General features: G+C 50.6%; 1 protein-coding gene and 1 long non-coding RNA gene across 3 annotated transcripts in view; both read left to right on the top strand.

Moving 5' to 3' along the window:
* Fhdc1 (FH2 domain containing 1) overlaps positions 1-10,982 on the top strand; it is a 39,343-nt gene extending 28,361 nt beyond the window's left edge. For both annotated transcript variants that reach the window (XM_052731011.1, XM_052731010.1), the window contains exons 9-12: positions 265-335; positions 2,705-2,822; positions 5,966-6,130; positions 8,493-10,982. In XM_052731011.1, the coding sequence (XP_052586971.1) occupies positions 265-335; positions 2,705-2,822; positions 5,966-6,130; positions 8,493-10,559 (2,421 nt within the window). In that variant the 3' untranslated portion in view covers positions 10,560-10,982. The remainder of the gene's footprint in view (positions 1-264; positions 336-2,704; positions 2,823-5,965; positions 6,131-8,492) is intronic.
* Positions 10,983-17,117: 6,135 nt separating this feature from the next.
* Positions 17,118-24,898, top strand: LOC128106455 (uncharacterized). The gene is made up of 3 exons (XR_008216716.1): positions 17,118-18,735; positions 24,344-24,505; positions 24,613-24,898. It is a non-coding gene; the product is annotated as an uncharacterized LOC128106455 (long non-coding RNA).
* The last annotated feature ends 761 nt before the right edge of the window (positions 24,899-25,659 follow it).

Raw genomic sequence — 25,659 nt, 5'->3', positions numbered from 1 at the left:
CATTCCATTGAGTTTCAATGCACATGAGTTGAATTTCATGCGGGAATTGTTTGTCTTGGGAAGGTTAAAGGTATCTGAACAGTGCGGGGGCAGTTCTGGTAAATCTTAGGGAAGAATATCAAAGTTCATGTCTCAGGGAATTGCTTTCAGTGTAGCAAGCTGAAAACTAAGTGTTGTTTCCAAGGCTCCCTGCAGCTCTAAGGGAATGAGGCTTCCCTCCCAGTTTTATTCATCCAGTAAGACCAAAGTTTGTTTCTGTTCCAGGAAGCCCAGAAGCAAGATGCCATCCTACTACACTTTTCTGAGAAGCTGCAGCATGTGCAGGAGACATCGAGGTGAGCACGGCGACAAAGGGCGTCTTGGTTTCCTTGACCACCTTCCCGTGAAAATGGCGGAGTCCTCTCCGATTCCAGTCTGAACTCTTGAAACGTGCTCTCTTGTTGAAACGTTTTCCCCCTCCTGTTCTTGCTTTCCATGTATCTGTGCAAGTGTGTGTGCATCTTTGAAATTTGGGGATTTTGAACAACTAATTGTTATTTTTTAAACTGAAAGAAACCATTTGAGTCTATTCTAAAGAGCACTATTCAAGTATAAGAAAAATAGGGATCAGAGCTTCAACCCCCTCCTGGTCGAAAGGGCACAGCTTGTTACCTTGGGAGTTGGTTTAGATCAAACTCGTAGGGCCATACCTCACTGTTTCTCCGTGGACTTGAACATGGTACATTTATTTTCTATTGCATTAAGAGGTTGGAACCACACCAAGTCCCATGAAAGGACTTGATTCTAAATTAGTCACTCAGCTTTACAGAGAAAGTGTCTACCAAGTGTGAAGCCCTAATTCCATTACTCTAATTTGCTTCTAAACCTAATATAGATGCATGCTTTAATGCAACAACGATCTGTGTGTGTATTATCTCCATTCTGTTATTTAACTTAGAATAGGCCCATGCATCCTCCGGTAAACACTGCAGTTAATCAGTTCTTCAAGAAAAAAGTCTTGATTTTTCACATTTGTTGATGTCTGTGCCTTAAATACTGCTAGCCTGACTGGTTTCTGGCTGCCAACACAGAACTACTTAATGCAGAGTTGGGAAGAAATGCACACAATAGCCTCTGATGAGCTGGCTCAGCTCACCACTGCTTGTCAACCAAATTAATATCATATACTTTTTTTTTAATGATATCATCCTATGTTGCCCAGACTGGCCTGGAATTCCTGGGCTGAAATGATCCTCCTGCCTCGGCTTCTTGAGTATCTGGAACTACAGGCCAATGACACCATGTCTGGCTATATAATATCCTTATTATCTGAGTGATTGTCGCCAGCCATGACAGCATGAACTATCTGCATAGAAAGAAATAAACCACAGCTCACAGTCCTGTCATTAGACAGTATCTAACTGTTATTGACATCTAGCCACAGATAATATGTCTTTCAGACAGGAGGATTACCAGTGCAAAGACTAAACACTTCGTAATTCATGTTTACAGATCACTAGATTATGCTCCAAGAAAAAAAACAGATGGAAGATACAAACTTTTTTAATTCCTATAAGAGACTAATATGCAAATGTTTTGCAATATTAATACTATAGAAATATTACACATGTATATATAAAGAAAATTAGTGTTATGCTTTTGAGGTAGCATTTCCTGTTGGTACCGGGTAGCATTTCCTGTTGGTACCGGGTAGCTTTAGCAAAACACCGTTGTCTTAGACAAACCTCTCCCAATAAGGCTTGTTTGTTGGAATGGAAGGTGAGTGACGTACACAAGTAAACTACAACTCATCCTTCAATTAGGAACTGTGTACCACCAAAGACCAGGAGAGGTGGGAAGCTGTTTGCACAACAGAAAAACTAAAATTCATAATAGCAACATGAATGCATCCAAATGTACTAAATTCCCCTGGATTTTGGATTTCACCTGCTCCCCTCCCTGGCGACAAAACAGTCTTGGTGTTCTGCTGATTTTTTTTGTTTGTTTGTTTTTGCTTTTTCGAGACACGGTTTCTCTGTGTAGTTTTGGCGCCTTTCCTGGATCTCGCTCAGTAGACCAGGCTGGCCTCGAACTCACAGAGATGCGCCTGCCTCTGCCTCCCGAGTGCTGGGATTAAAGGCGCGCGCCACCACCGCCGCCGCCGCCCCGCCGCCCGGCATCTGCTGATCTTGATTTGATGGCTAGAACACACACACAGCAGTCGATCCAGCTGCTCATTGGCAGCGCTGTTGGCCATGTTTTAGTTCTCTGTAACATACGGGGAGAGGTGGAATCTGGCTCCCTGTGACCCAAAAGAGGAACTCTGAGTGTCAGCCTCCCCTGCCTGGCTGTTTGTGAGCGAGCGCATCCCAACACGAGGAAGGCAGCTGCTCCCAGTCTCGCCGGGTTTTCGTTTTGATGCTTGTTGCACAGGGTTGCTGAGACCGCCTGTCTGAAAAGCTCCCTCAGTCCTGTGGTCTGGGTCGGCTGGCAGTCTGCTTTCCTTACATCTTGTGTGTGAAGGAAGCACTCGCCTCTTAAAAAAAAAAAGAAAAAAGAAAAAAAGACAGGTGGCGATTCACTCAAGATCTAAATACAGAAGTGGGTAGATGGATCCCAGAGGCTCCCCTGTCCCAGGCTTGACCAAAGATGGGTCTTGTTTGGAATAGCCACGTGATGCCTGGTGTCTTGGTGCCAGCTTCCCGCTCTCCCCTTCCTTCTTCAGATTATCTCTGGATGTCACTGAGGCGGAGCTGCACTCGCTCTTTGTCCGAACAAAATCGCTGCAGGAAAACATCCAGCGGGACCAGGAGCTGTCTCAGCAGATGGAAGATTTCCTCCAGGTCAGTCCCTCTCATCGTCCAGCAGTCTCAGCAGGACCGCCTGTGGGACTGGTGGAGGCAGCAAGAGCCCACTCAAGCTTTGCTCCCAAGTGAATACAGGGACCCTTGTGTCCCACTGTCCTTTCATGGCAGAGGATAGCGATGATGAGCTGCCCAGAATTTGCTTCCAGAAAGGGCTTCCGCTGAAATGGCGGCAGTCCAGGCCTCTCACCCTGGGACTCTGCCTGGCAACTTAAGGTTTGGCTCTGTCGCCTTCATATTTTTAGACAAGGGGAGAGAGAGTTCCACGGAACATCCTGACACTGGAGGGTTTGGGCTGATGCTCCTTCATGTGTTTCTGTAGAAGAGACAGGCCGATTGTACCTGTCCTGATTTCTACTGCCAACAACAGCAGGGCACACAGAGCTTCGGTGCCCATCGGCACCCGAATACATCCGCCCACAGGGTGTGTCAGGAGCCACTCTAAACAACATCAACAAAAACCAGTAGAGTGGATCTGTTTGTGACAGCTCAGTGTGACTCACTAATCACATAGTCTGACGTACTTCTTTTTGTCTTCCTCTTTTAAAAAACAAACTGATACCTTCCTTCCCTTGCATCCAGCCTTCTGTGAGACCCTTGAGCCATGGCTGGGCTGCCGCGGCAGGGGGCAAGAACAGGATGCGTGACCATCAAAGTCTCCACTGGTTTGGAACCCAAGGCCTTGTGCCTGCTAGGCAGGTGCTGTCCCCTGAGCAGTATGGTATGCCCGGTCCCACCCACGGTGCAACAGCAGCACAGAGGCCGTCTCCACCTCTGAATACAGAGCAGTCCTGAGTGTGGTCAGGTGCAGAAAACAAAGCAGAAACCCAAGAAGGAGAACTGTCACATCAGAATTTAGATTCTGGTGGTTTCTTAGCCCAGTTCTTATTTTAAGTGCTAAGATCCTATACTAAACCTTTTTGTCCTGGAGGGGCTGGGGATTGAAGCTATCTATGCCATTGTACATGCTAAGCACACACCCTCAACTATAAGCTACACCTCCAGAAGTAATCTTGTACCGGATCTCAACAGAAGTCTTCAATATAAAGACCCAGCTGCCTCCTCCTCACTCCTGGGCTGCTTTTCAGAGCCAACTTGTTTTAGTTCTTGAAATATTTTAATTTAATTTAATTTTATTTTATTTTTGGTAGTGTTTGTTTAACAGTGCGGAGACTGGAATCTTGTTCCTGCTGGACCAGGACAGGACCCTTTAAGTGACGGCTCCAGCCTCAGCGTCCTTTATAACCTCTATAGACAGAAGGTGCCACACAGATGGGCATTTTCCAGGTAGTGAGATGAGGTTCCTGGGAGCAGGCTGCACTCAGGCCACGGGCCCTCGGGCAGTAGTGTAAAGGCGACACCTCTCTTGCTATGAGCAGCACCAAGCTGTTCCAAACTTGTGGCTTTTCTCGTTTGTTTGGCGGTTGGGTTTGTTTGTTTTTAGGCTGTTCAGAGTGTTTGGTTGTCCCAGGTGCTGAGGGCAACTTGGGTTCTGTTAGGCTTTACCTAACACCCACCCATCCATCCACCCATCCATCCATCCATCCATCCATCCATCCATCCATCCCCATGGGGTCTGCAGATCAGTCATAGGAGGTCCAGATTCTGGTCAGGAGGCCCCTGTCTCCTGCAGTCAGCTGGTCTTGCCTTGAGTCTTTCTTTTTTTTTTTTTCCATACAGAAGAATGACAGACAAATAGTTGTCTATCTGTGAATACCCTCTTCTCTGTGACAAAAATACACCGGGAAGACTCTCACTGCCTTGGGCCTCTGACTCAGATGGTTACTGTCTCTGGTATTCACTTTCCTACATAGTTTGTGTTCCCCACCACCCCGAGAATGTGTCTGGTTTAAGCAAAGGCTTACTAAGGAGAAAGTGGTTGGGCTGGTGGGAGGGGCTGCGTCTGACAGGAATTTCCATTTCTGCTCCGGAGCGGGCTGAGTGTGCACAGAAAGCAGCTCCCCTCCTCCAAGGCGGGAAACCTGTTTCTTTCCCACACCTTAGGCCCAGCCCCTCACTCCAGAAGAACTTGTTCACGGGTAGACTTCCTTAAAATAGGAATGTAAGAGTCCTCTCATGAAGTCATGTGCTTCCTCCATTCCTTCTTCATGGAAGCCTAGTCAATGAGGCAACGAGGAAAGACTTCCGTGCAGTAGTTCAAATCTCCAGTCCCCTTCCTCTCCCCACACTGCTACCTCATGATGGCCCGGACGCTGTCACTAACCTGTGACCCTTGGACATCACAAACCCCATTCTAGATGGCTCAGAAATGTGCTGGGGACATGCAACCTTCTGTCACCACACACACACACACACACACACACACACACACACACACACACACACACACATACACACACACACACATACACACTACTTGTTGAAGAAGCACTGAAATCTGTCATGGCCTTGGAAACTGACCCATCCCAGAGGAGTCAGACAGTAAAGTAGGGGCCCACCAGTCAGAACCGGGGAGCTCTGATACTCCCCAAACCTACTACACGTGGGACACAGCTGTCTCGGGTAGCACCCCAGGCTTCCATCCTGGGCAGTGGGGACAGTGACCCAATAGAGTTTATTTGGGATTAAGTGTATAGATCCCCTGTCAGCCGGACAAGGAGGGCAGCTTGTCAGGACAAGTTAGCTTCTGAGACCTTGACCCAAAAAAGAGTGTTTTAAGGGGTGGAAAAACACGTACAGCAGAATTTCTTAATGATGACAGGCTGTTTTCCTTGGCAACTCTGCTAGGGGTCTTAAAGGTGAACTCTGGTCAGGGACACTCAATGGGTTAAGGCTCTCGTATTTACTTAAAGACAGGGTCTTGCGATGTAACCCGGCTGGCTTTGATCTCCTAATCCCCCAGTCCCCATCTCCCAGACGCTGGGATTACAGGTGTGCACTGGCACTCCTGGCTTCTCCGGTGCCTTCTGCGGCTTCGGGTCTCAGGGAGGAGGTTACCTCGTCCCCTTGAGGTTTGCTTTGGGGTGACTCATTTTCCTCTTGGCTCTGAGTGGCCTCCGCAGCCTCCCCTTCCCAGAGACCTGCAATCGAACCCCGACGGCGCGTCCACCTCAGCTGACCCTGCTCACCGCGCGCGTGTGTCCCTGTTTGTTTTTCTGTAGTTTGCTGTGGAAAAGTTGTCGGAGCTGGAACTCTGGAAACGGGAGCTGCAGGGCGAGGCTCACACCCTCATAGACTTTTTCTGTGAAGACAGAGAAACGATGAGACTGGATGAATGCTTCCAGATATTCCGAGACTTCTGTATCCGATTCAACAAAGCCGTTAAGGTATGGTGGCTGTTGGTGCTGCCCTGTTTCCAGGGTCCTTGGGATTTCTATTTTTCTGCTCACTGACCCAGTCCTCTGCCCATGACAGAAAGATGGTCATCGGTTCTTTGGTTTCAGGACCATCTGGCTAGGTGTCACGCCAGGCTCTTGGCAGGGAAGAGTGGGAGGTGGCTCTGCTGTAGCCTCAGGAGTCTGTCACCATGGCCTCTGGCCTTGGCTGATCATACAGCATTCAGAACGCCCTAGAAGCATTTTGCTAGCTTATGTTGATGAGACTTGGAAGTTTCCTGCACATCTGACTGTTTTTTTCTCAACCCCTCCCTAGGAGGAAGTGTCAGCTTCTAGGGAGGCTTGAGTCACCTAGAAAAGAGGCCTTCCTCTTGCCTATTTCCAGAGCCACACACCATTGTGGTATTAGCACCATGGGGTGCTGTCATTAGTTAGCAAGACCTTGAAGGTCTCCCAGGTTGAGGGGGCCTGCTGCCTCAACCATTCAGGCAGTGGTCTCTTGGTTGAATTCAGAAGCCAGAAAACTTCCCAGGTTGCTGGGCCTTGGTAAATGAAGCATTTATCTGTCGATAAAAACATAAAAGTATCTCAGATCCCATTATTTCAGGTGACATTGAGGAACCAGCTACCCCTAATTCACATTTTATTTACTTACCAGCCTATTCATTTACTTATGGTGTAGGATTCAACCTGAGGCTGGCACTATTGCTGTTTTGAATGCAGACCATAGATGGATTTAGTAGAGGAACTGGTCACATTGCTTCCAAGTCCAGAATTCCTTTGGGTTCCTAGCCACGCCTTTCCCCATCTAGCTGAGTGAAGGGAGCTGAGCCTGCAGCCACGTTAACATGCTTCTGTCCAAGCAGTGAGCTCAGCTGTGGGAGGCTGGGGGGGTTGGCCAGAGTCTAACTGACTGCCTTGGAGGCTCTCACTCCCCATCTGGATACTGCAGGCCTGTGAGGCCACTGTGGGAATCTCTCAGCCCAGTCATCATGAGAGTCGGGGCCTGGGCCACCCCCAACTATGTGAAGGCTTAAAAATGAGAAGACCAAGAAACTTGGGGACCCGAGGGAGGCTGTGGCTAGAGTTGCAGAAGGAGCCAAGACTCCCCAGGCAGCACTCCACAGGAACTTGGAAAGGAAAGCCCACTGGAAGAGGAAATGTATTGTCAAATAAAAACTGCTAACAATAACAGAACTGAGGTGTCCACGTAATTACATGATTACGTGGACCTCAGAACCCAAAAGAAACTTACAAATTATAACACAAATACAGCTGTTTCTACATATCCACGCCTGCAGATTCAGTCAACTACAAATTGAAAATAGTGTTTAAAAGTTATGTCTGTGCTAAATGTCTATAGATTTTTTTGTTATGCCTAAACAATACATATGTAACTCTTAAGCTGCGTTAGCTATAAGTAATTTAGAGTTGGCTAAGGTATATATGAGGATATGCATAGACCATATGCAAATCCTGTTCCATTTTGCATAAGGGACTTGAGTATCCTCAGATTTGGTATCCAAGGAGGAACCAGGAATAAATCCCCTAGATATGTTGAGGGACAACAGCAATATGAGATTACTCAGAGAGGTGAAGGACACTGTGGTGTCTCCATGTGGGTTCTGTGTCATTAGGGAAGGTTGATTCCTTTCCAGCAGGGTAGATGGTTGAAGTATTTGTAAAGCACACCTGTTTATCTTGTCTGATTATGGGAATGGGATTGAGGGACAGAGCAGTCACCTCTGCTTCAGCCTGTGGTTGGCAGACCCACCAGGGCATTTTTGGTATTTGTTCATTTATTTTTATCCAGGGAGGCACTCCAAGAACATGATGAAAGGTGTCTCTCAATGTCTTTGGCCTATGCTAACATACCCCAATCAATATTAACTAGAATGTCCTGCTTAGGAGTATATGTGCATTGACTTATAGTGGGATATGGATAGAGCCGTGCAACTGGGTTGTACAATTTTGTGTGCACTCTTTCAGCATCTACGGTATTTTATTTACCTCTCTACAATTGCTTAGGTAGCTTTGCTGGAGTTGAGACTGTGTGCATATATGGAATCATAACCCATACTGGAAGCTGGGCATTGGGCGGAGGGATCAAATGAGAACTATAGACAGATTGTTGGGGCCAAGCCTAGCATGACCCTTTGTCACACTCCCTCAGTTGCTTTGGGAAGCTTTCCCGCCCTACACACATACACATGTGCAGAAGAAGGCAGAGCCTGTGTCGGGAGGGACCCGGGGCTGTCCGTGAAAGCACCTCTCATTAAATCTTACAGCGAGTGGGCCTAGTACTGCACACAGGCTCTCGGCATCTCATGCTGTCTTCTCTCCACTCCGTTAGGACAACCATGACCGGGAGGAACAAGAGCGGAAACAGATACAGAGGCTGAAGGAGCTGGAACAGAAGCGACATTCTTGGACAACTGGAGAGCTCGGAGGCTTTGGCAGAAGCAGCAGTGAGAATGATGTGCAGATGCTAGCTAAGAAGGGCACAGAAGACCTGCCGTCCTTTCTGAAGCCCAGGCCCGCCAGCCCCTCCTACCGGCCCCCCAACACCCGTCGCTCTCGCCTCTCCCTGGGCATCTCTGCTGACCGAGAGCTTTTGACCTTCTTGGAGAGTGCCACCAGCAGCAGTCCAGAGGACCCCAACAAATTCAACAGCTTACCCCGGAGCAGTCCCAGACAGCCCCGGCCCACCATCGCCTGGATGGAGCCCAGAGAACAGCAGCACTGTGACCCCAGCTTTGTTCATGAACCTCAGGCCGCCAAGAACCAGGAGAAAGCCCCTCTCTTTGCTTGGCAGAGTCAGCTTCCAGCGCCCCAGCCGGAGGAACCTGCATCTCCTTTCCCGCGGACTGGACGGGGCAGGGCGAGCATCCTCCGGAAAAGGAACAGTGAACCCATGGGCTTGTGTCCCACACAAAGCCCTCCTCTCCTACCATTGGATCTGGGCATCAGGGAGCATGAGCTGGTCACAGGGCTGACCCAGTTTGACCTCCAGAGTCCCAAGAGCCTGGAGGAGGCATCCCCACTGACTCTAAATGGCTTTTGTCCCCCAAAGCTGCAGTCTCCAGGGGATCAGAGCTCACAGTCCTTTGATGCTGGCGGGGACAGCCTCACACCCAAGGACACAGGTCCCCAGGAGGTTCTCAGCCCAGCTGGGGAGGACGACAGGGCTGTCCCTGATGAACCCAGCAGTGCGGCTCTTGTGTCTGTGGTTGTCACTGACACTGAAGATAAGGATCCTGGGCCTCTGTTATATGTCTCGGATACCACAGACTGCTCGCTCACTCTGGACTGCTCAGAGGGAACCGACTCCAGACCAGGAGGAGAAGAGCTGGAGGAAGAGAGAGCAGGAGATGGCTCAGTGTCCTCTGGGGCTGGAGAGGCAGGCAGCAGCCAGATCTCCAACCCTGCTTCCAGTCCCCCAGGGGAGGTGCCCGCTCCCGACTCCAGTAAGAGTGAGCCCAGCTGCCAGGGTGGCCTACCGAAGGACAGACCCAGCAAAGGGAAGGATGCCACAGCACCAAAGAGAAATTCCCTCAAAGAGGCATCACCGGGGGCCTCAAAGCCGGTCAGTGCCCGGCGCAGCCAAGGGGTAGCCCCCAAGTCTGTGAGAACCTTGAACTCCTCTGAGAATGAGCACATGCGCAAGGTAGTGCCCATCTCCAAGTCCAGCAGGGGAGCGGGGGCCTGGAAGCGTCCGGAGCTGACATCCAGGGCTTCCCCTCGGGAGACACCCAGCAGCACAGACACACTGCTATCACGAAGGAGCTCAGTGCGGGGGACCTCCGACACTTCGCCCAGGAGGCCCCACGTGAGTGGGCCAGGGACAGAGGAGCCCAGGCTGCCCCGCTCGAGTGGAAGCATGAGTGGGCGGCCAGGGAAGGAGGCCGTGGTACAGCCCAGGGCCTCGTTTCGAAAGCCCAGCGCCAAGCCCCTCAGAAACATCCCCAGGCAGAAACCCGAAGAAAACAAGGTCAGCAGCCCCACCTCGCAAGATTCTGAAAGCCTCACGGAAGAGCCCAAAGCACCTCAGACTCCGGGTGTCTCTCGAGCCCTTCCCCCCGTCCCAAGCTTTGCCCGAAGTACGGTGGCCTCCTCATCTCGGTGCATGCGAACAGATGCTCCACCTGTGTCCAGAGCTTCTGGCATCACCAGGACAGTCTCCCAGCGGCAGCTTAGGGTCAAAGGTGGCCCCGAGGATTCTGCCTCCAAGGACAGTGGCACTTTGAAGAGGGCCAGCAGCGCCAGGGCCTCCAAGAAGTGCCCTGAATCTTCCGGGGGTTCAAGTGTCAATGCAGAGACCCCCCTGAAGGGCAGAGGGACTGCGGAAAGATCCTCTCTCAGACTGAAGGACTCGGGGCAGGCTACCCTAGGGAGGCTCCTCCGTCCCCTGCAGAAGTGATGGGGCCTGTCTACATCTCTGCCTTGTGGGATTTTACCTACCAGGACTGGCTGCTGGGGTGAGGACAGGAGAAGCCAATCTTTAATGTCCTGTTACACATCAAGCAACTCTCAGGTGCCACCTGTTAAAGGTCACGTCCCTAAAGGTACATGGAGATCTGTAGCCTGCTGGGCAGACTTCTGCTCTGAAATCAAGGCTGAGAATACTCTGCTCTACACAGTACTTTGCCAGGCCCCAGCACCTCCTGTCCTTCATACTCAGGACCCGAACCCTAACTCCTGCCCCGAGACAAAGATCCGGCAATAGTCTGGACATGTAAGATGACAATTCTTATGTAACAAGTAAAAAACAATTTCTGGCCAGTTTTTATATATCAAAGACTTATTTTTTAATATTATAAAAATAAAATGATGTTTTAGTTGGTTCCTTTTTCGGAGTGAAATGCCTCCCTGGGGAGGGGGTATTATCCTTAATATGAAGATGTTTGTACCTTCGTGCCCCCAGCCTCTGGGTTCCATCTGGGCATGCGCACACACAAACACGCACACACACACACACACACACACACACACACACACACACACACTATCCCTGGCCAGCCATGGATTGGGTCTGTCTCCTGGAGGACTTTATGCCTTCCTTGGGTTTTCTCCTTAAATGACTCCGGGTGAGGATTTTATGTGAACAGGATGTCAGATTTGTGTGGGTAGAAATCTGATGTAAGTTCAGGGCGTCCCAAGGGTGTGAGATTCATGGGGGAGCCCATGGCTGTAGGAAAGTTTGCCCTGAAGACAGGGTCAACCGTGTAGGGAGCTGGATTTTCTGCAGTCTGTGTCGTGTTTTAGTGGGAAGACAGAGGGTCTGCTCAGCTGAGCATATCTTTACCTCAGCTTCCCGTCTGTGCAAATCACTCCCTTTTGTTGCTCTGTGTGGAGAAGAAAAGGACCCTTTCTGTGGGCCAGGCTTCCTTCTCTCCTGGAGCCTCAATACCCCACCCCCACCTCTGTTATTTTATTTATTTTGCTTTTTGAGACTGGGTCTCACTGTGTAGTCTAGGCTAGCCTCTTAGAATCCTCCTGCCTCAGCCTCCTGAGTGCTGGGTCAGGGGGTATAGCTCCAGTGATGGCTTCTTGGTGGCAGCTTCTCTTCCAGGGTATAGTGCTTTTGTTTATTTGTTTGTTTTTTTGAGACAGGGTTTCTGTGTAGCTTTGCGTCTTTCCTGGATCTCGCTCTGTAGACCAGGCTGGCCTTGAACTCACAAAGATCCGCCTGCCTCTGCCTCCTGAGTGCTGGGATTAAAGGCACGCGCCACCACCGCCCGTCGGTATAGTGCTTTTTAAGTCCTGAAAAGCCAAACCAAGGTTGGTTGGTTCATTGTAAACAGACTCCCACCCCCAAGAAAACCTGATTTCAAAAACTTTGCCATCAGGGAAATGTGTATCGAGATCAGGCGTCATGAAGCATGAGCCCAGTTATCGCCCAATGTTCATTTCACTACTTTATTTTTTAATTTAAATTTTTATTTATATGTGCATTGGTGTTTTGCCTGCATGTATATCTGTATGAGGGTGTCAGATCCCCTGGAACTGGAGTTACAGACAGGTGTGAGCTGCCAATGTAGGTGCTGGAAATTGAACCCGGTCCTCTGGAAGAGCAGCCAGTGCTCTTAACTGCTGAGCCATCTCTCCAGCCCCCACCCCACCCCACCCACATGCACACTTTATTTTAAAGTTTTATTTTTACACTACTTCTTCATTAAACCTGGGAAATATAAAACATGCTTGAAACTCTTGATTTTTTTAAAGCCCTTCTCTTAGACCTCACTTTGGGTGGAGACTGGCTGTGTGGTGACTGTGGATGGTGCTATGGTTGGTCTCCCTTTGGTGAATTGTTGCCTTTCTCCTTTGGCTGGAAACTGAGCTGCTGCACCTGAGCTGAGGTAGTGAACAGAAGCAAGGGCCAGTCACCATCTCTTGTATTCTTGTAGAAAAAGAGTGTGTGTGTGGGGGGGGGGGAGGTAAGGAGGGAGGGAGAGAAGGAAGGAAGGAATACAGCCCTGAGGATATGTGTCTGGGCTGCTGGGAAAATCCTAGAACATGGGTTATCAACCTGTGAGCCACAACCCCATGGGGGTCATATATCAGATATTTATGTTATGATTCATAACAGTAACAAAATTATATAATTATAGTTGTGAAGTAGCACTGAAAACAATTTTATGGTTGGGGGTCATCACAACATGAGGGTCGCAGCATTAGGAAGGTTGAGAACCACTGCTCTAGAACCAGGTAGACAAAAATTGTCTCAAACCCTCCCCCTGTGGGTGGAAGGGAAATGTGTGAAAGAAGACGTATGCGTATGGGTTTGTGGACGGTGAATGGGGAGGGCCCATTGGAGAGCCCCCAGGGTCCGATCCTTGCTATAACCCAACACCATGTTGCAAGCGCCTCCTCTCCCTAAGTGTCTGTCTCCTGGTCCACAGAAGTGAGACGTGGCCTCCGTGATGGTCTCCAGTGACCTACCACCACCTCAATGGTCCAGGACCAGTGTCTGTCCCTGAAGCAGCTTCTAGGATCCTGAGCAGAGGCTGTGCTCCAGGGCTGCTCCATAGATGCCTGTCAGTATGGTGCTATCAGACCACAGTGGCTGGGAGCCCTGAGAAGTGGCATCCCCGGCCCTGTGTACATCTGTGTGAACAGGTGGTCACTCCCTTACTCCCTTGTATGTACAGTAAGTTTGGAAAAATAATCTGCAGCAGAAAAATGTAAATACGGTTCTACCTTTGTTGGTTGAGGGTGAGCTGAATGTACTTAAAGGTCCGTGTCTATGTGCTTTACGGAACAGGTAGTTTAATAAAGTTATTTGTAGGAGTTATGTTTGATCTCAGCTGCCTTTGTAGATGTGTCTGAGCTTTCCTGCCAGGAGGGTGTTTAATTTCTGTCCCAGAAGGAAGGTGAGATGCAGGAAGAAGAGGGGCTGGGATATGGCAGTCTTGGCCTCCAAAGGTTCGAAGAGTCAGAATAAGGCTCAATGGGGTGTCTTGGTATTAGCTCCATGCCATGCACACTTAACTGAGGGCTTGGGAGTAGGCTTTGCTACAGACCTGTAGGGATCCAGGTTTGTCCCACAAGCCATCATTGGAGCACTTGAGGCTTCTTAGGGCTTTCATTCCATGCAGAGCCAAGCTTTATGTGATCTCCATGGGGCTGGCAAGTCCGGATCTGTCCCTATGTGTCCTCTTTGAATTGGGACACTCATTGGGAAATCGCAGCTCATTTCTGTGTCTGGTTCAGGAATGAGCAGAGGGAGGGAGGTGTTGAATTTGAAATGCGCTGTGGGTGCATATTTGGAAAAGAGAGGAGCATTGTGGGCAGGTGGCACCTAATACCTCAGGTTTACATCACACTCTAGTCCTAACTGCTCTGTCCGAGTGTCCCCAGGTATAAGCATCCAGGATTAGCTATATCCATGTGTTAAGGTAAGAGGCCCTGGGATACTTCAGTAGAACTCAGTACCCTTTCTGTGGTGTACAAATTCATGAACATCTGCTTTCAAATGTGCAGTGTGTCCTTCCCCTACGTCCCCTCCATCCCCTCCATCCCCTCCTGCAAAGACTCCACTTTAGAAAATTTCCCTGAAACTTCATTCTTAGTTTTTCATTGTACTTTTACTTATGTTCAATTCCTGTTTAAAACAATTAAGTTTTTTTTTTTTTTTTTGTAAATGTCCCCACATATAAGTATCAAACATAAAATTTGAGTAAGGGACATTGCATCATTCGGCAAATGCTTCTTAGAATGATTTGGGCTGTGGGTATAGGGGGTCTACAGTTATCATACTTAGCATCCACAGGGAAAGAATGTGTAGCTCAGACTAGCTACATGGCATGACTGAGCACATAACCCTGAACTACTGGGCTTCACCATCCCCAAGTGTCTTCCAGTTAACATATGCCATGCCTCACTGGGCCACCTAAATGAGGACAAGAGAGGCCAACCACAGCTTTTTTGTCTTCCAGTCCAGAGTTCTGTAATGGAGTTTCTGTTTGATGGGAAACTGACTGTACCCAAAGAGCATCATGGTCTTCATAGCCGGTCTGTGCATGCCCAGACCCATGGCTGTGCCATCGAGGAATCTGGCATCATGGCCACCAGCCTGTGGGGTGAAGGTGCTAGACCTTTCAATGAGGAAATCTGCTTGAAGCCCCCGTTGTTGGATTCTTGGAATCCGATCCTAGACTTTGACCTGGCCTCCTCAGGCACTTCCAAGGGCCAGATCATGCAGACCATGTCTAACCTGCAAATAGACGGTATTCTCCGAGTTTATGTGGGTTTGATTTGGGGAACTGCGAATGCACTTTTCCTTGGTAACCATGTCTCACCCCAGAAGCGGTTTCCCAGGACAGACCCTCTGCTATAGGTCTGGATGCCTCTGCCCCCACTCATCCCATCTGATGGAGTCTAAAGCCAAGATGGCGGTATTAGGAGCTGAGGTCTCTGGGAAGTGCTTTGTGTGAGGGTGGAGCTTATGTGAACAGGGTTAGTGTCCTTATAAAAGAGGACCCAGCATACTGGTGAGAAGGCACCATCATGTACCAGGAATCAGGATTTCCTAGGTTCTTGGTCTTGGACTTGGTAGCCTCTAGAGCTATGAGAAATAAATTTCTGTTCTTTATGGTTTTTTTGGTGTACGGCATTTTGTTATAGCAACCTGCGTGGACTATGACACTATCTATAAGAGGGCTGTGGCTATGACCCCACCATAAAAAAGAATCCCACTTATAGCAGCATTTTCTGGGGCCAAGTACAGTATTCCATGGGTGTCAGGAGTGTCCCCTGTCTCCTAACAGCAAGTAGAAGCTAAGGCACTGTGACCTGAGGGAACCAGTAACCAGTGAACTAACTTCCACACTCAAAATCAGCCCCTCAGGGCAAATGCAAGGGCAGGCAGAAGCACAGCTATCTTCTAGGCCAGCCCTAGGAAACATGGGCCGTTTCTCTGTCTGTGACTTCCTCTTGCCTGTTCTTCACGAGGCACACACTGGCCCTACGGGAAGGAGATCACTCCCTGTTTTCCATTTTCCAGAAAGAAGGCTAGATTTAGTCGTTTGCTGCCTGGACACCCTCGAGAAGGGGGCAAGCATAATGGGAACATAGCCAGTGCTGTCAGCTGGTAGCTAGGCGAGTGATTGACAGGATGTTCCGTGCAGACAGTGAACTCTCCTTGGAGCCTTTCAAACCAAAGGCATCTGGGTACCCAGCCGTCATGTGGAGGCCTCCTGTGACTAACGGGACCATTAGGGGTCAGGGATTCCCGGTCCACGCCAGATCTACTGAGTCAGGATCTTCCCAAAGAGCTCCCAGCTTTGAATGTTAAGCAACGTCCTAGTGGTCACTACTCATCCTGCCTTTGAGGCAGGCCAGAGGGCTAACCGACCTCTCTGCTTTAGTCTGAAGGCTTGTGTTGTCCCTCTAGGGACATCACTCCCAAGACGAGGAGGTGAGTTGATCCGTTGGTCCCTTTGGAAGCCTGTGTTGGACACTGTAGGTGCCTCACTCCCGGAGCAAATTGTGTGGACTTGACTTCTCCTTTGAATCCGGAGCTTTCGGTCATGTCGCATTGGAGCTTCCGTGAGGACAAGTCCAGGGAGCACAGGAAGGGACCCTTGACTCCATCTTGCCACGGCAGGCCTTTAGAAAGGTCAGAGCTTTGTGAGTGGGAAGCAGCGCTGCTAACACACGACGGATCTTGCCGAGCATTGCCTGAGTGCTCACAGGAAGACAGTCAGCAAAGCTGCTCTTCACTGCTTGGCTTCCCGTGTGTTGGAGCATCTCACAGCCTTTGTGAGAGTCACTTCAACTGGACGCTGGGAATTTGGCTAGTGGCTGGAGTTTCTTCCCTCTTGCTCCATCCCTGGGGCCAGGCTGGCCAGCGTCCTTGCTGACCTCACCTCACAGGACTGGGGTGGGCACAGCTCTCCAGGGTGCTGACTCTGCATCCTGGGTAGGCTTCAAATATGCTCTCTGCAGCCAGTCAGTATGTGAGAAGACAGACACGGAGGCAGCCCTCGGCCCTGAACAAAAGTATAGACCCACCTCATCCCAAATCTGTCACATGTGATATTTCACCTGTCATCACAATGGCTCCCTGCTGGTCTGAGAAGGCTGCTGAGAGGACACAGGCAGTCTTCCCACTTTCAGGGACAGCAATTGTATGATTTGTATGGGTAAGCACTAGAGACGAGCTTGAGTGCTTTGGATAAAAGTGATGGGGCTGCTTTGGAAACTGCTCCAGCAAAAAAGAACAGTACCTCCATTCAGCTGTGGCTCACCGGTCAGGGCTAGCTCCTTGTTTCCCAAGGCCTAAGCGTTCCCCAGCCAGCTGATTCATCTCCGGGGAGGAGAGGAAAGCAGTGGGCTGCCTGCAGGGCAGGCTTCTTCACTCAGCTGGGAGACAGACAGCAGAACCGCCTTCCCACCCCCACAGGACCTCCTACTCCCGAGTTCAAGATCGACTCTAATACAATAGAAGTTGGAGTTGCTAGGCAAGCAGCTGGCTTTCAGGCCTGATTGCTCATAGTACTTTCCCAAGCCCCTGCTTTTCTCACTAGCTCGTAACATTGAACTCTAGCTACAGCTTGTTCCCCCCACAGTGTGTGGCTTTGCAAATACGCGTCACACTTGCACTGTCCCAGCCACTAAGTGGGAGATTCCGCTTATCGACAGAGGAATTCTGCGAGCCAAGGTGGCCACCAGAGCGCTATCTACGGTCACCTTCATGCAGCTATCGTACCAGAGTAAAGCCAACTGGTCTGTCTGGGCACTGTCTTCAGTCTGGGGACCCACCTTCCAGGAAGGACACTCACGAGGTTGGGTGTGACAGAGAATACGACACAGATAGCCAGGTCCTGACCATCGTGTCTGAGGATACTCAGCTGAGGCCGCTGAGATCATTTAAACTGAAGAGCTAGAAGAGCTGGGTGGTAGAAACATCCTACTCTGTGTCTTTCCAAAGATGACCACTCTTCAAGTGAACGCCGAAGCTACATGTCCCCCTCCCTAGGTGAGAGGCCTCTATGTCGCTTCTATTGGAATGCTCCAGTCCTGTGGAGAGACTGTCCCTGACTCAATAACTAACTGGATCTAGAAGTACCTGGAGGCCATTTTTTCCTGTGCATGGGACATATCCTGGGAAGGACAGCTGCTGTGTCACATGTGTTGAGAAGACACTCCTGATTGTCACCGGCAGCACGGTACTTCATGGAGCTGCCTGCTCTCGCCAGCATTTGGCTCCTGTCAGCATTGCCACTTAGCAGCGCCATGACCTTGGCAAACTGTGCTGAGAGCTTCTCTGCTCGGGAACCACCGATGTCTGTCCTCAGAGTAGTTCCACAGCACGTGACCATCTTGATGCAGGGTTGTCTGTCACTGGTACCAGGTCAGAGCCCTGAGATGACAACACCTCCATCAGGGCAGCAGCCCCACTGGGGGATGGGTGAGGCAGGCTGGCTTCAGCTATGCCTGCAGGATGGAAAGGTTTTGAGAGACCTCCCTGTGGCAGGCAGAGAGGCCAGCGGGCTCCAGAAGTGCCCCATGACTGATCCTTGATCCATTCCTATCTGGCTGAGACCTTGGGCAGGCCACTGACCTGAAATGCATTTTCTTTTTGCTTCCTCCTCTAGTGGAGAATTCAAGGCAGAGTATCACAACACCTGACACTACATAATAGCCAGGTTGTGTTGCGTTTATTGATCTATAAAATGCTCTTGCTTTCTAAAGCCCATGATCTCATCCTAGAGGTCAAAGTCTTCTGGAGATTTCCTCCTATCCAGATCTCCTGGAGTCCCTCTCTCCTGGGTAATGTTTGCCCAACATCTATAAGGAGCAAGGTGCCCTCTATGTAGCAGTGAGCAGTGTGTTGGTGCCAGGAAAGGCCAAAGGGACAAAGTGTGTCCAGGGCTCACTCTCAAAGTTAATGAGTTCATTAGGATCATGGAGAGTGCAGAGTTCTCATCTCTGAGGCCCTGCAAGTCACTCCAGGGTCACCTGCTTTCTCATGGTTCTACTCTGGTGTGTCTCCTGTCTACATCAAACCTGCCTGCCCTGCTGCAAGGAAGTCAAGACAGAGGGAGAGAGACGTCAGGGCCACTGGCAAAGAGGAGACCTAAAGATACTGGGTAAGACTCATGAGACACCCCCCTCATTTTACACTGGTTAGGGCTGGGCCAGTTGTATATCCCCTTTAAATGGGTTTTCTCATTGCCCAAGGAAGGTAGGGCTCAGGGACCAGCAAGATCCCCTGGGGCTGTGGCTCTTGGGTGCCACACTTGTAAGAGTTGTTGGGATGTTGAGTCTGCCTCCTTTACTTCATGGTTTATGCTACCCTGAGGACTTTCACTAAGGTGCAAGGATCCCCCCGCCCCACCTCCCACCTTGTGCCAGTCTTTGTGCTGACCTTCTCTGTGGAGAACGTGGGCATTGGAGCCATGTGCACCCGGTCAAATCCCAACATTGCTGTTTACTAACTGGGTTACCTAAGTTTCTCATGTGTCAAATAAAAAAGGCCATGTCTACGTTTTGAGGCAGTTAATCAAACTGGAAACATTCTGGAGCCCAGAAGCTGCTGAGTAAATGGTGACTTGGCTATTAGGAAAGTCTGTCCTATGACTATTTACTGAGTACTTGGTGACTGGCCATGGCTCAGCACTCTGACGAGGACGTCCTTAAGAAAAGCAGAGGGAGTTAATAGCTTATGCCACTCTTTTTCACAAATGAGAAACACTCCTAAGAGAAAAAGGACTCTGGCTTGTCATTGACTTCCAGAGAATTTCCAGAGTCAAAGGTCTAAGAGCAACTGGAGCACAGCAAGGCACTGCATCTCATGCGTGGCTACCCACACATGATGCATGTTTCCAGTAACTCATCTTTAAAGTTCAGGGGCCACATCACAGAGGCACTTTCCTCCAGAGGCCTCAGTGGTGGAGAGGGAGTCTATGCCTTAAGCCTGTGTCATGTCTGTCCCATCCATGCGGACTCCCTCCCTCAGTATGGCCAGGGTACTCAGCAAAGGGCCTCAGCCACTGGTTAGGGCTTGAGTGTCCATGTCCAGGGTAAGCTGGGCACCAGCCTGGGTCCCCTGCTGATCATCTGGATTCCTGCCAACTCAGTGTGGGCCTTAGTGACTAAGCCAGTCACTTATTTCCCTGTAAGCCTCAGCAGCCCCCAGGTTGGGACTGTGGCTGGTCCCTTGACTGTCTCACATGGAGTGCAGTGGGGACAAGAACTCCCTTCAAGGGGGCTTTGGTCTTGTATGATATGTGCATATTAGAACTGAGTGGTGTTCTTCCTAAGAGCCGACTGGGAATGGTGCTTTGCTATAGTTCTAAGTTGGAGACAAAGGAGATTGCTAGCTTGCTTCCTTTCCGTTTGCTGGTTGCTACATTGACCTTCTCTAGAGGATTTTTTTTTTCCATCTCTGGCTGGCCACAAAGAGAACTATCTCATCCATGTCACTGAAGGACTTAGAAAGGATGCATACTCAAGACTGTGCTGGCTGGCATCCCCAAATCCAGCAGGCGACAACTGAGTCAGCCAGTGCAGGTTTTCTTGACCCTGACGTTGATGAAGTCAAAACTGAGGCAAGGGGTGGCTGTGGAGATGGCTCACTGGATAAAGCGCTTGATGTAAAGCATGAGGACCTGAGTTCAGATCCCCGGCACCCATGAGACGATGCAGGCTTGTAATCTCAGTGCTGGGCAGACCAAGACAGGTAGATCCCTGAGCATACTGGCCAGTCAGTGTAACCAACTGATGAGCTCCAGATTCAGTGAGAGATCCTGTCCCCAAGAATAAGATGGACAGGCTAGAGGGAGATCTCTGATGTTGGCTTCTGACCTTCATATGCACGCACACACGAATGCGCAGTACACACACACACACACACACACACACACACACACACACACACACACATTGTTCCCAACTGTGGTGTTTGAAGCATGGCTACCCTTTGGAGGGTAAGTAGTCATGTGAAAGGGACAGGTGTGAGGGACCTCCTGTGGTCTGGGGATGTTCTGTGCTGGTTCTATGAGCATGTATAGGTTCTGAAGACTTGTTCTTTTGATATGTGCAATTTCCCCCTGTGTACACACACTATGATTTAATAACAACAACAACACAAGGTCAAACACGTGGTTCATGAAGGATCTAGGGGGCACTGCGGGTAGAAATCATTTTGAAAGCTGCTTCTCTGAGGACTTACTGTTCCACCTCATCTGCTAGAAAATGACAGTCATAAACCTTGGCCGGGGCCCACGCTAATACCCGTGCAACTCTTCTCTCAGCAGCTTTATGGACCTGCGGGCCCAGCAAACTGTTGACATCAGCGTGGTGTGCCCACACGGGGCAAGGGTTCTAGATACGCTGCAGTTAGAGCCAGGGAATACCGAACAGGCTGTGGGAAAGATGGTCCCTTCAATCCCTTCTTGTGCCTCAGTGCTGTGGTGACATCATATCCTCCAACCTGGATCCCTCCCACTGAAGCCTGGGTTTTGCTCTCACCTGTCCAGAGAGGGTGAGCTCATCCGAGTTCTGAGGCCGTTGTCCTGGAAAGGAAAAACACTCAATAACGCTGAAAGAGCAGGACAGAGCCTCCCCACCCGTTAGGAGGCCTTCCCCTTGAACTTCACACGAGCACAAAGCATTGCCTTCAGACCGGGTGCCCATGTGATAAGACACACACAGCCAAGCCCTCCAAACAATCGCGAGGGAAAGCTGGCTTGAGCAATTGGAAAATGGAGCCTGGCAGAGCCTGGGGCTAGAGCAAGCCCCTCGTCCTCTCACGGCTATGAAGTTGGCTGGAGCCGCTCCCCTGCCCTCCAAGGGTCACTCACGATTCTTAGGCCTCATTCAGAGAATTGAGTGAAATCATTCCCAAGACCTCTAGACAAGAGTAAAATTCCCATGCCCCTGAGAAGCCCGGGCATTTCAGGTTGACTGGCTGGAATTGGGTGGCCTTGTTTTGTATGATACCATGACAGCAAAGGAAGAAACTGACTGTGGTGTACAATTATGACCAGGTTGTGCAAAGCCCTTTCAAGCGGGTGTTACTGCATTTTTACCCTTTACCTCTAATCTCCACTCCCACCCTCACCCAGCAGGCACCAATTATAATGTATTTGATACCTGTTCTTATAAGTGTGTGTTGATAGAGTGTACATGCATCTCTATGTCTCTACAGATAATAGCCTTGAAAGAATTATAGCACAGTTTTGGGTGTTTTTAAATTTATGTATGTGAGTCAGGCATAGTGGCACATTCCTATAATTCCAGCACTTGGGAGGCAGAGGCAGGAGGACCACAAGTTCAAGGCCAGCCTCGACAACCTAGAGAGTCTGTGTACAAAAAAGAACCCCAGGAGATTTCCATAAAATGGTCGGGCGCTACAAATCCCACGCTGCCCCTTCATTTTGCATGTGTCTATATTCTTTCTCCTTGCTGTGTGTACATCCGGCCTGTTGACTCTCACTGACACAAGAGTCCCTTTGTATGTGACTATCCCATTGTTCTTCCCCTTCCTCTTACAACTAGACATCTTTGTTTCTTACAGACCACACCATGACACACAGGGCCTCAGTGAACGCTCCACTCTTCTCCCAGTACCTGCAAGGGAGGTCCTCATTAAGCAGAGATATATTCATTGTCACTAAGTACTGCCAGATGCCCTGGGGTCAGCAGCAGCTGAAGTGGCTGAGCAGTTGGGGTGGCAAAGGCTGGCACAAGGCTTGCTGAACAAGAGCTATTGTTTGGCTGCTAATCTTTGTGAAGGGTGCGTGTTTTAATTGGTTGGCCCTTATTTTAAGAGCCACAATCCCCTCGGGCCAGGTAATGGGTTAATAAACAGTTGTGATTCCGGTTACTAGTCCATGGCCTGTCTCCCCTGCTACACTGAGAGTCCTCCTAGGGTTGGTCCAGGGTTTTCCGCACCCACAGCTGTGTTAGGCCATGCCTCAGACACAGCAGTGCAGCAGGTGGGTTGGGGACTATACTTGAGCGGGAGGAGCAGATCAGAAGTTGCAATAGGGAAGCCAGGCAGTGGTGGCGCACGCCTTTAATCCCAGCACTCGGGAAGCAGAGCCAGGTGGGTCTCTGTGAGTTTGAGGCCAGCCTGGTCTACAGAGTGAGTTTCAGGACAGGCACCAAAACTACACAGAGAAACCCTGTCTGGAAAAACCAAAAGAAGAAGGAGGAGGAGGAGGAGAGGAGGAGGAGGAGGAGGAGGAGGAGGAGGAGGAGGAGAAGAGAAGAAGAAGAAGAAGAAGAAGCAGCAGCAGCAACAGGGTCAGCAGGAACTAGCGCAGGGCAAGAATGTGTGCACCGAGGGGCTCTCTCAGAGGCTGGCCCACTCGGGCAGGAGTGGGAATGAGGTGTCTCTAGCATTATCCTGGGTCTGCCTCTGACCTACAGATAAAACTAAGAAAAGTTCTGACCTAGGTGCAGAGCCTTCCTCTTTCCCCATCTCTTCATTCCCTTGCACTGAGCACCAGTGCCAGGCGGGGCCTGTGCTGACACCAGGCTGCAGGAGCCTCGCAGGAGTCCCTGTGCTGACACCAGGCTGCAGGAGCCTCGCAGGAGTCCCTGTGCTGACACCAGGCTGCAGGAGCCTTGCAGGAGTCCCTGTGCTGCATGGGAGGGACAAGACAGCAGAGCTCAGTGCAAGGATGGGTGCTAAGAGGTGAAAAACTGCCTTTAATCCCAGGAGGCAGAGGCAGGCAGATCTCTGTGAGTTCTTGGCCAGCCTGGTCTGCAGAGTGAGTTCCAGCACAGCCAGGGCTGCACAGAGAAGCCCTGTCTCCAGGGGAAAAGAAAGAGAGAGGTGTCTGCCTATGTGAGGGTCGAATCTGTCCAGAAGGCAACAGATGAAGGTGTTCCTAGCAGTGCAGCCTCAGATGCTTCTGGAATGTGAAGTGCAAAGCCAAGACACGGGGTAGTAAGTGGGAGGGTGGGGGGTGGGAGTGGGTGAGGGTACGAGGCTGCACACAGAAGGGACTGCGTAGGGGTTAGAAGGATGGAAGGGTTGGAAAAATCACATGGGCTGCATCCTGGGGCAGGAACTCACTGAATGGTAGCAGAGGAGTAGCATCAAGTTGGCACATTTTGGGGTGTTCCGAAGCCACGATGAGCAGAGAGCTGGGCTGGGCTGGGCTTCTGTCTCAGTGGAGGGAGTGGGAAGTGATGCTCTAGCCTGAGGCTACTGAGCTGGGTGCACAGGGGCTCTAGAGTTCAGATTTAATTTGGGAGTGTGGAGAAGGGCTAGGTCCTGGACCCCAGGACTTCACTTCACACATACTCATGGAAGGGTATAGAAATGCATCCCCCAGCATTTGCTGACAATTGACACATCCGAGGTGAGCCGGATAGGGACTGTTGAGAAACAGAGCTCTATGAATCAGAGAGATGCCTTTCTGACAGGGTAGGGGTCTCCACTCCCCGGTAGAAAACATCTGTGGGCAATACTGTTCAGAAATGAGAGAAGGTCCCTGGAAGGGTGTCCAGTCTTCCTGAGATGATGGAGGACATATCCTCACCTCACCACCCAGAGAAGGCCATCTGGCTTCCCCCATACCCTCAGGACAGAGGCCATCACAGGTCCTAGACAGAACCCCAGGCAAGGGCAGCTCTCTGCAAGCTTGTCTACAAACAGCGGGTGGATGGCCCCCTTTGTGACTCAGCACGCAGGTCCTGGGGAAGCACTTTCCTCTTGTGAAGCTGAAACTCTTCATTCAGCCTGGAAGAAAGGAGCAGAAATGAGAAGGCCCATCTGGACATCACCGTGCAGAGCGAGCCTCAGCAATTATCTTCCTGTTGGCTTCAGCCTTCCCTCAGCTGAAGGGAAATCTTTCTTCTCCACCCCTTCACCAAACTGGCCTTTCAGGCTCTGTGGCTCAGGTGAGAGTGGTGGGGGCTGTGGTGCCTGCAGGTCTCTCTTCCTCCCCCTTCCCTCAGCTGAGCTGGTTGGCTTCCTTTGAATCTCTCCTCTGTCCCTTGACCAGCAGGTTCACGGCCAGGTGGCCGAGTTGCAAATCTGCGCAGCTTCTGCGGGCCCTACTTCCGTGGCCCTCCCCACCCCCACAGCAGCCAGGAGCAGAATCATCCCCTGAGGCTCCTTCGTGAAAAGGCCCTGAAGTCTGTGACTCCAAAACCCGACCTGAGCAGGAAACACGGACTCCAGCCAGCTTCCAGCCAGGAGAACTCCCTCTGCTCAGGACTGGTGCCAAAAGGCTGGGAATGAGGCTCAGGTGGTAGGGGTGCCGGCCAGGCACGGACCAAGTCGTGTGTTTGACACACCCCACCCCACCCCACCCCACCCCACCCCCTCACCTCCCGCACTGTACCAGATAAACCAGGTGTGGTGATGCAGCCCTAGAATCCCAGAACTCAGGGGGTGGAGGGAGGAAGGTCAGAAGTCCAAGGTCGTTCTTAGTTCCTCTGGGAGTTCAAGGACAGCCTGGGCTACATGAACTGGTCAAAAGAAAGGGAAAAAAGACAGCGAGGGAGGGAGGAAGGAAGGGAGGGAGGGAGGGAGGGTTCTAAAAGTTAGTCTGCTCTTCCTTCAACACCGTGACATTAACCTTCTGCAGCTTCCTCCAGCACCTGGGGGCTTTCCTGAAGGAGGTCTAAGCAGGCCAGACACCTGTGGGAACAGGAATGGGAACATTTTCAGCCCAGTTTTGGTTACTGGGATGCAAAAATCCGGAAGCTCCGTTGTAGAGATGTCAAGACCATTGGGAGTTTACTGTTAAATAAAACTATGACAAATTCAGTTGGTTTCTTTCAAAAGCAGCTTTCTGTCTGGTCCTCTGTGGGCCTCACTTTCTCCTCCCGCTTCTTCCTCTCTCCCTTCCTACCTTCCCTGTGAGGGAGGGAGGCCCTCCAGAAGGAAGTCTCGGAGGGATGCAAATCAGCGGACAAGTGCCCCCAGGGAAACTGGGAAGCATCCTAAACTTCTGGGAGCTGCCTCTCTGAGTGTCAAAGCACTGTGCTGCCAGGGGATGGTCCAGCCATTTAGATGCTAAACGACCTGTGTCACTGAGGGTGCGGGG

Source organism: Peromyscus californicus, unplaced genomic scaffold (assembly GCF_007827085.1).
Source record: "Peromyscus californicus insignis strain IS unplaced genomic scaffold, ASM782708v3 Scaffold_9__1_contigs__length_137607984, whole genome shotgun sequence".
In the NCBI taxonomy this organism is placed as follows: Eukaryota; Metazoa; Chordata; class Mammalia; order Rodentia; family Cricetidae; genus Peromyscus; species Peromyscus californicus.
The sequence above is the reverse complement of the archived record's forward strand: the minus strand, read 5'-3'. Positions and strand labels throughout refer to the sequence as shown.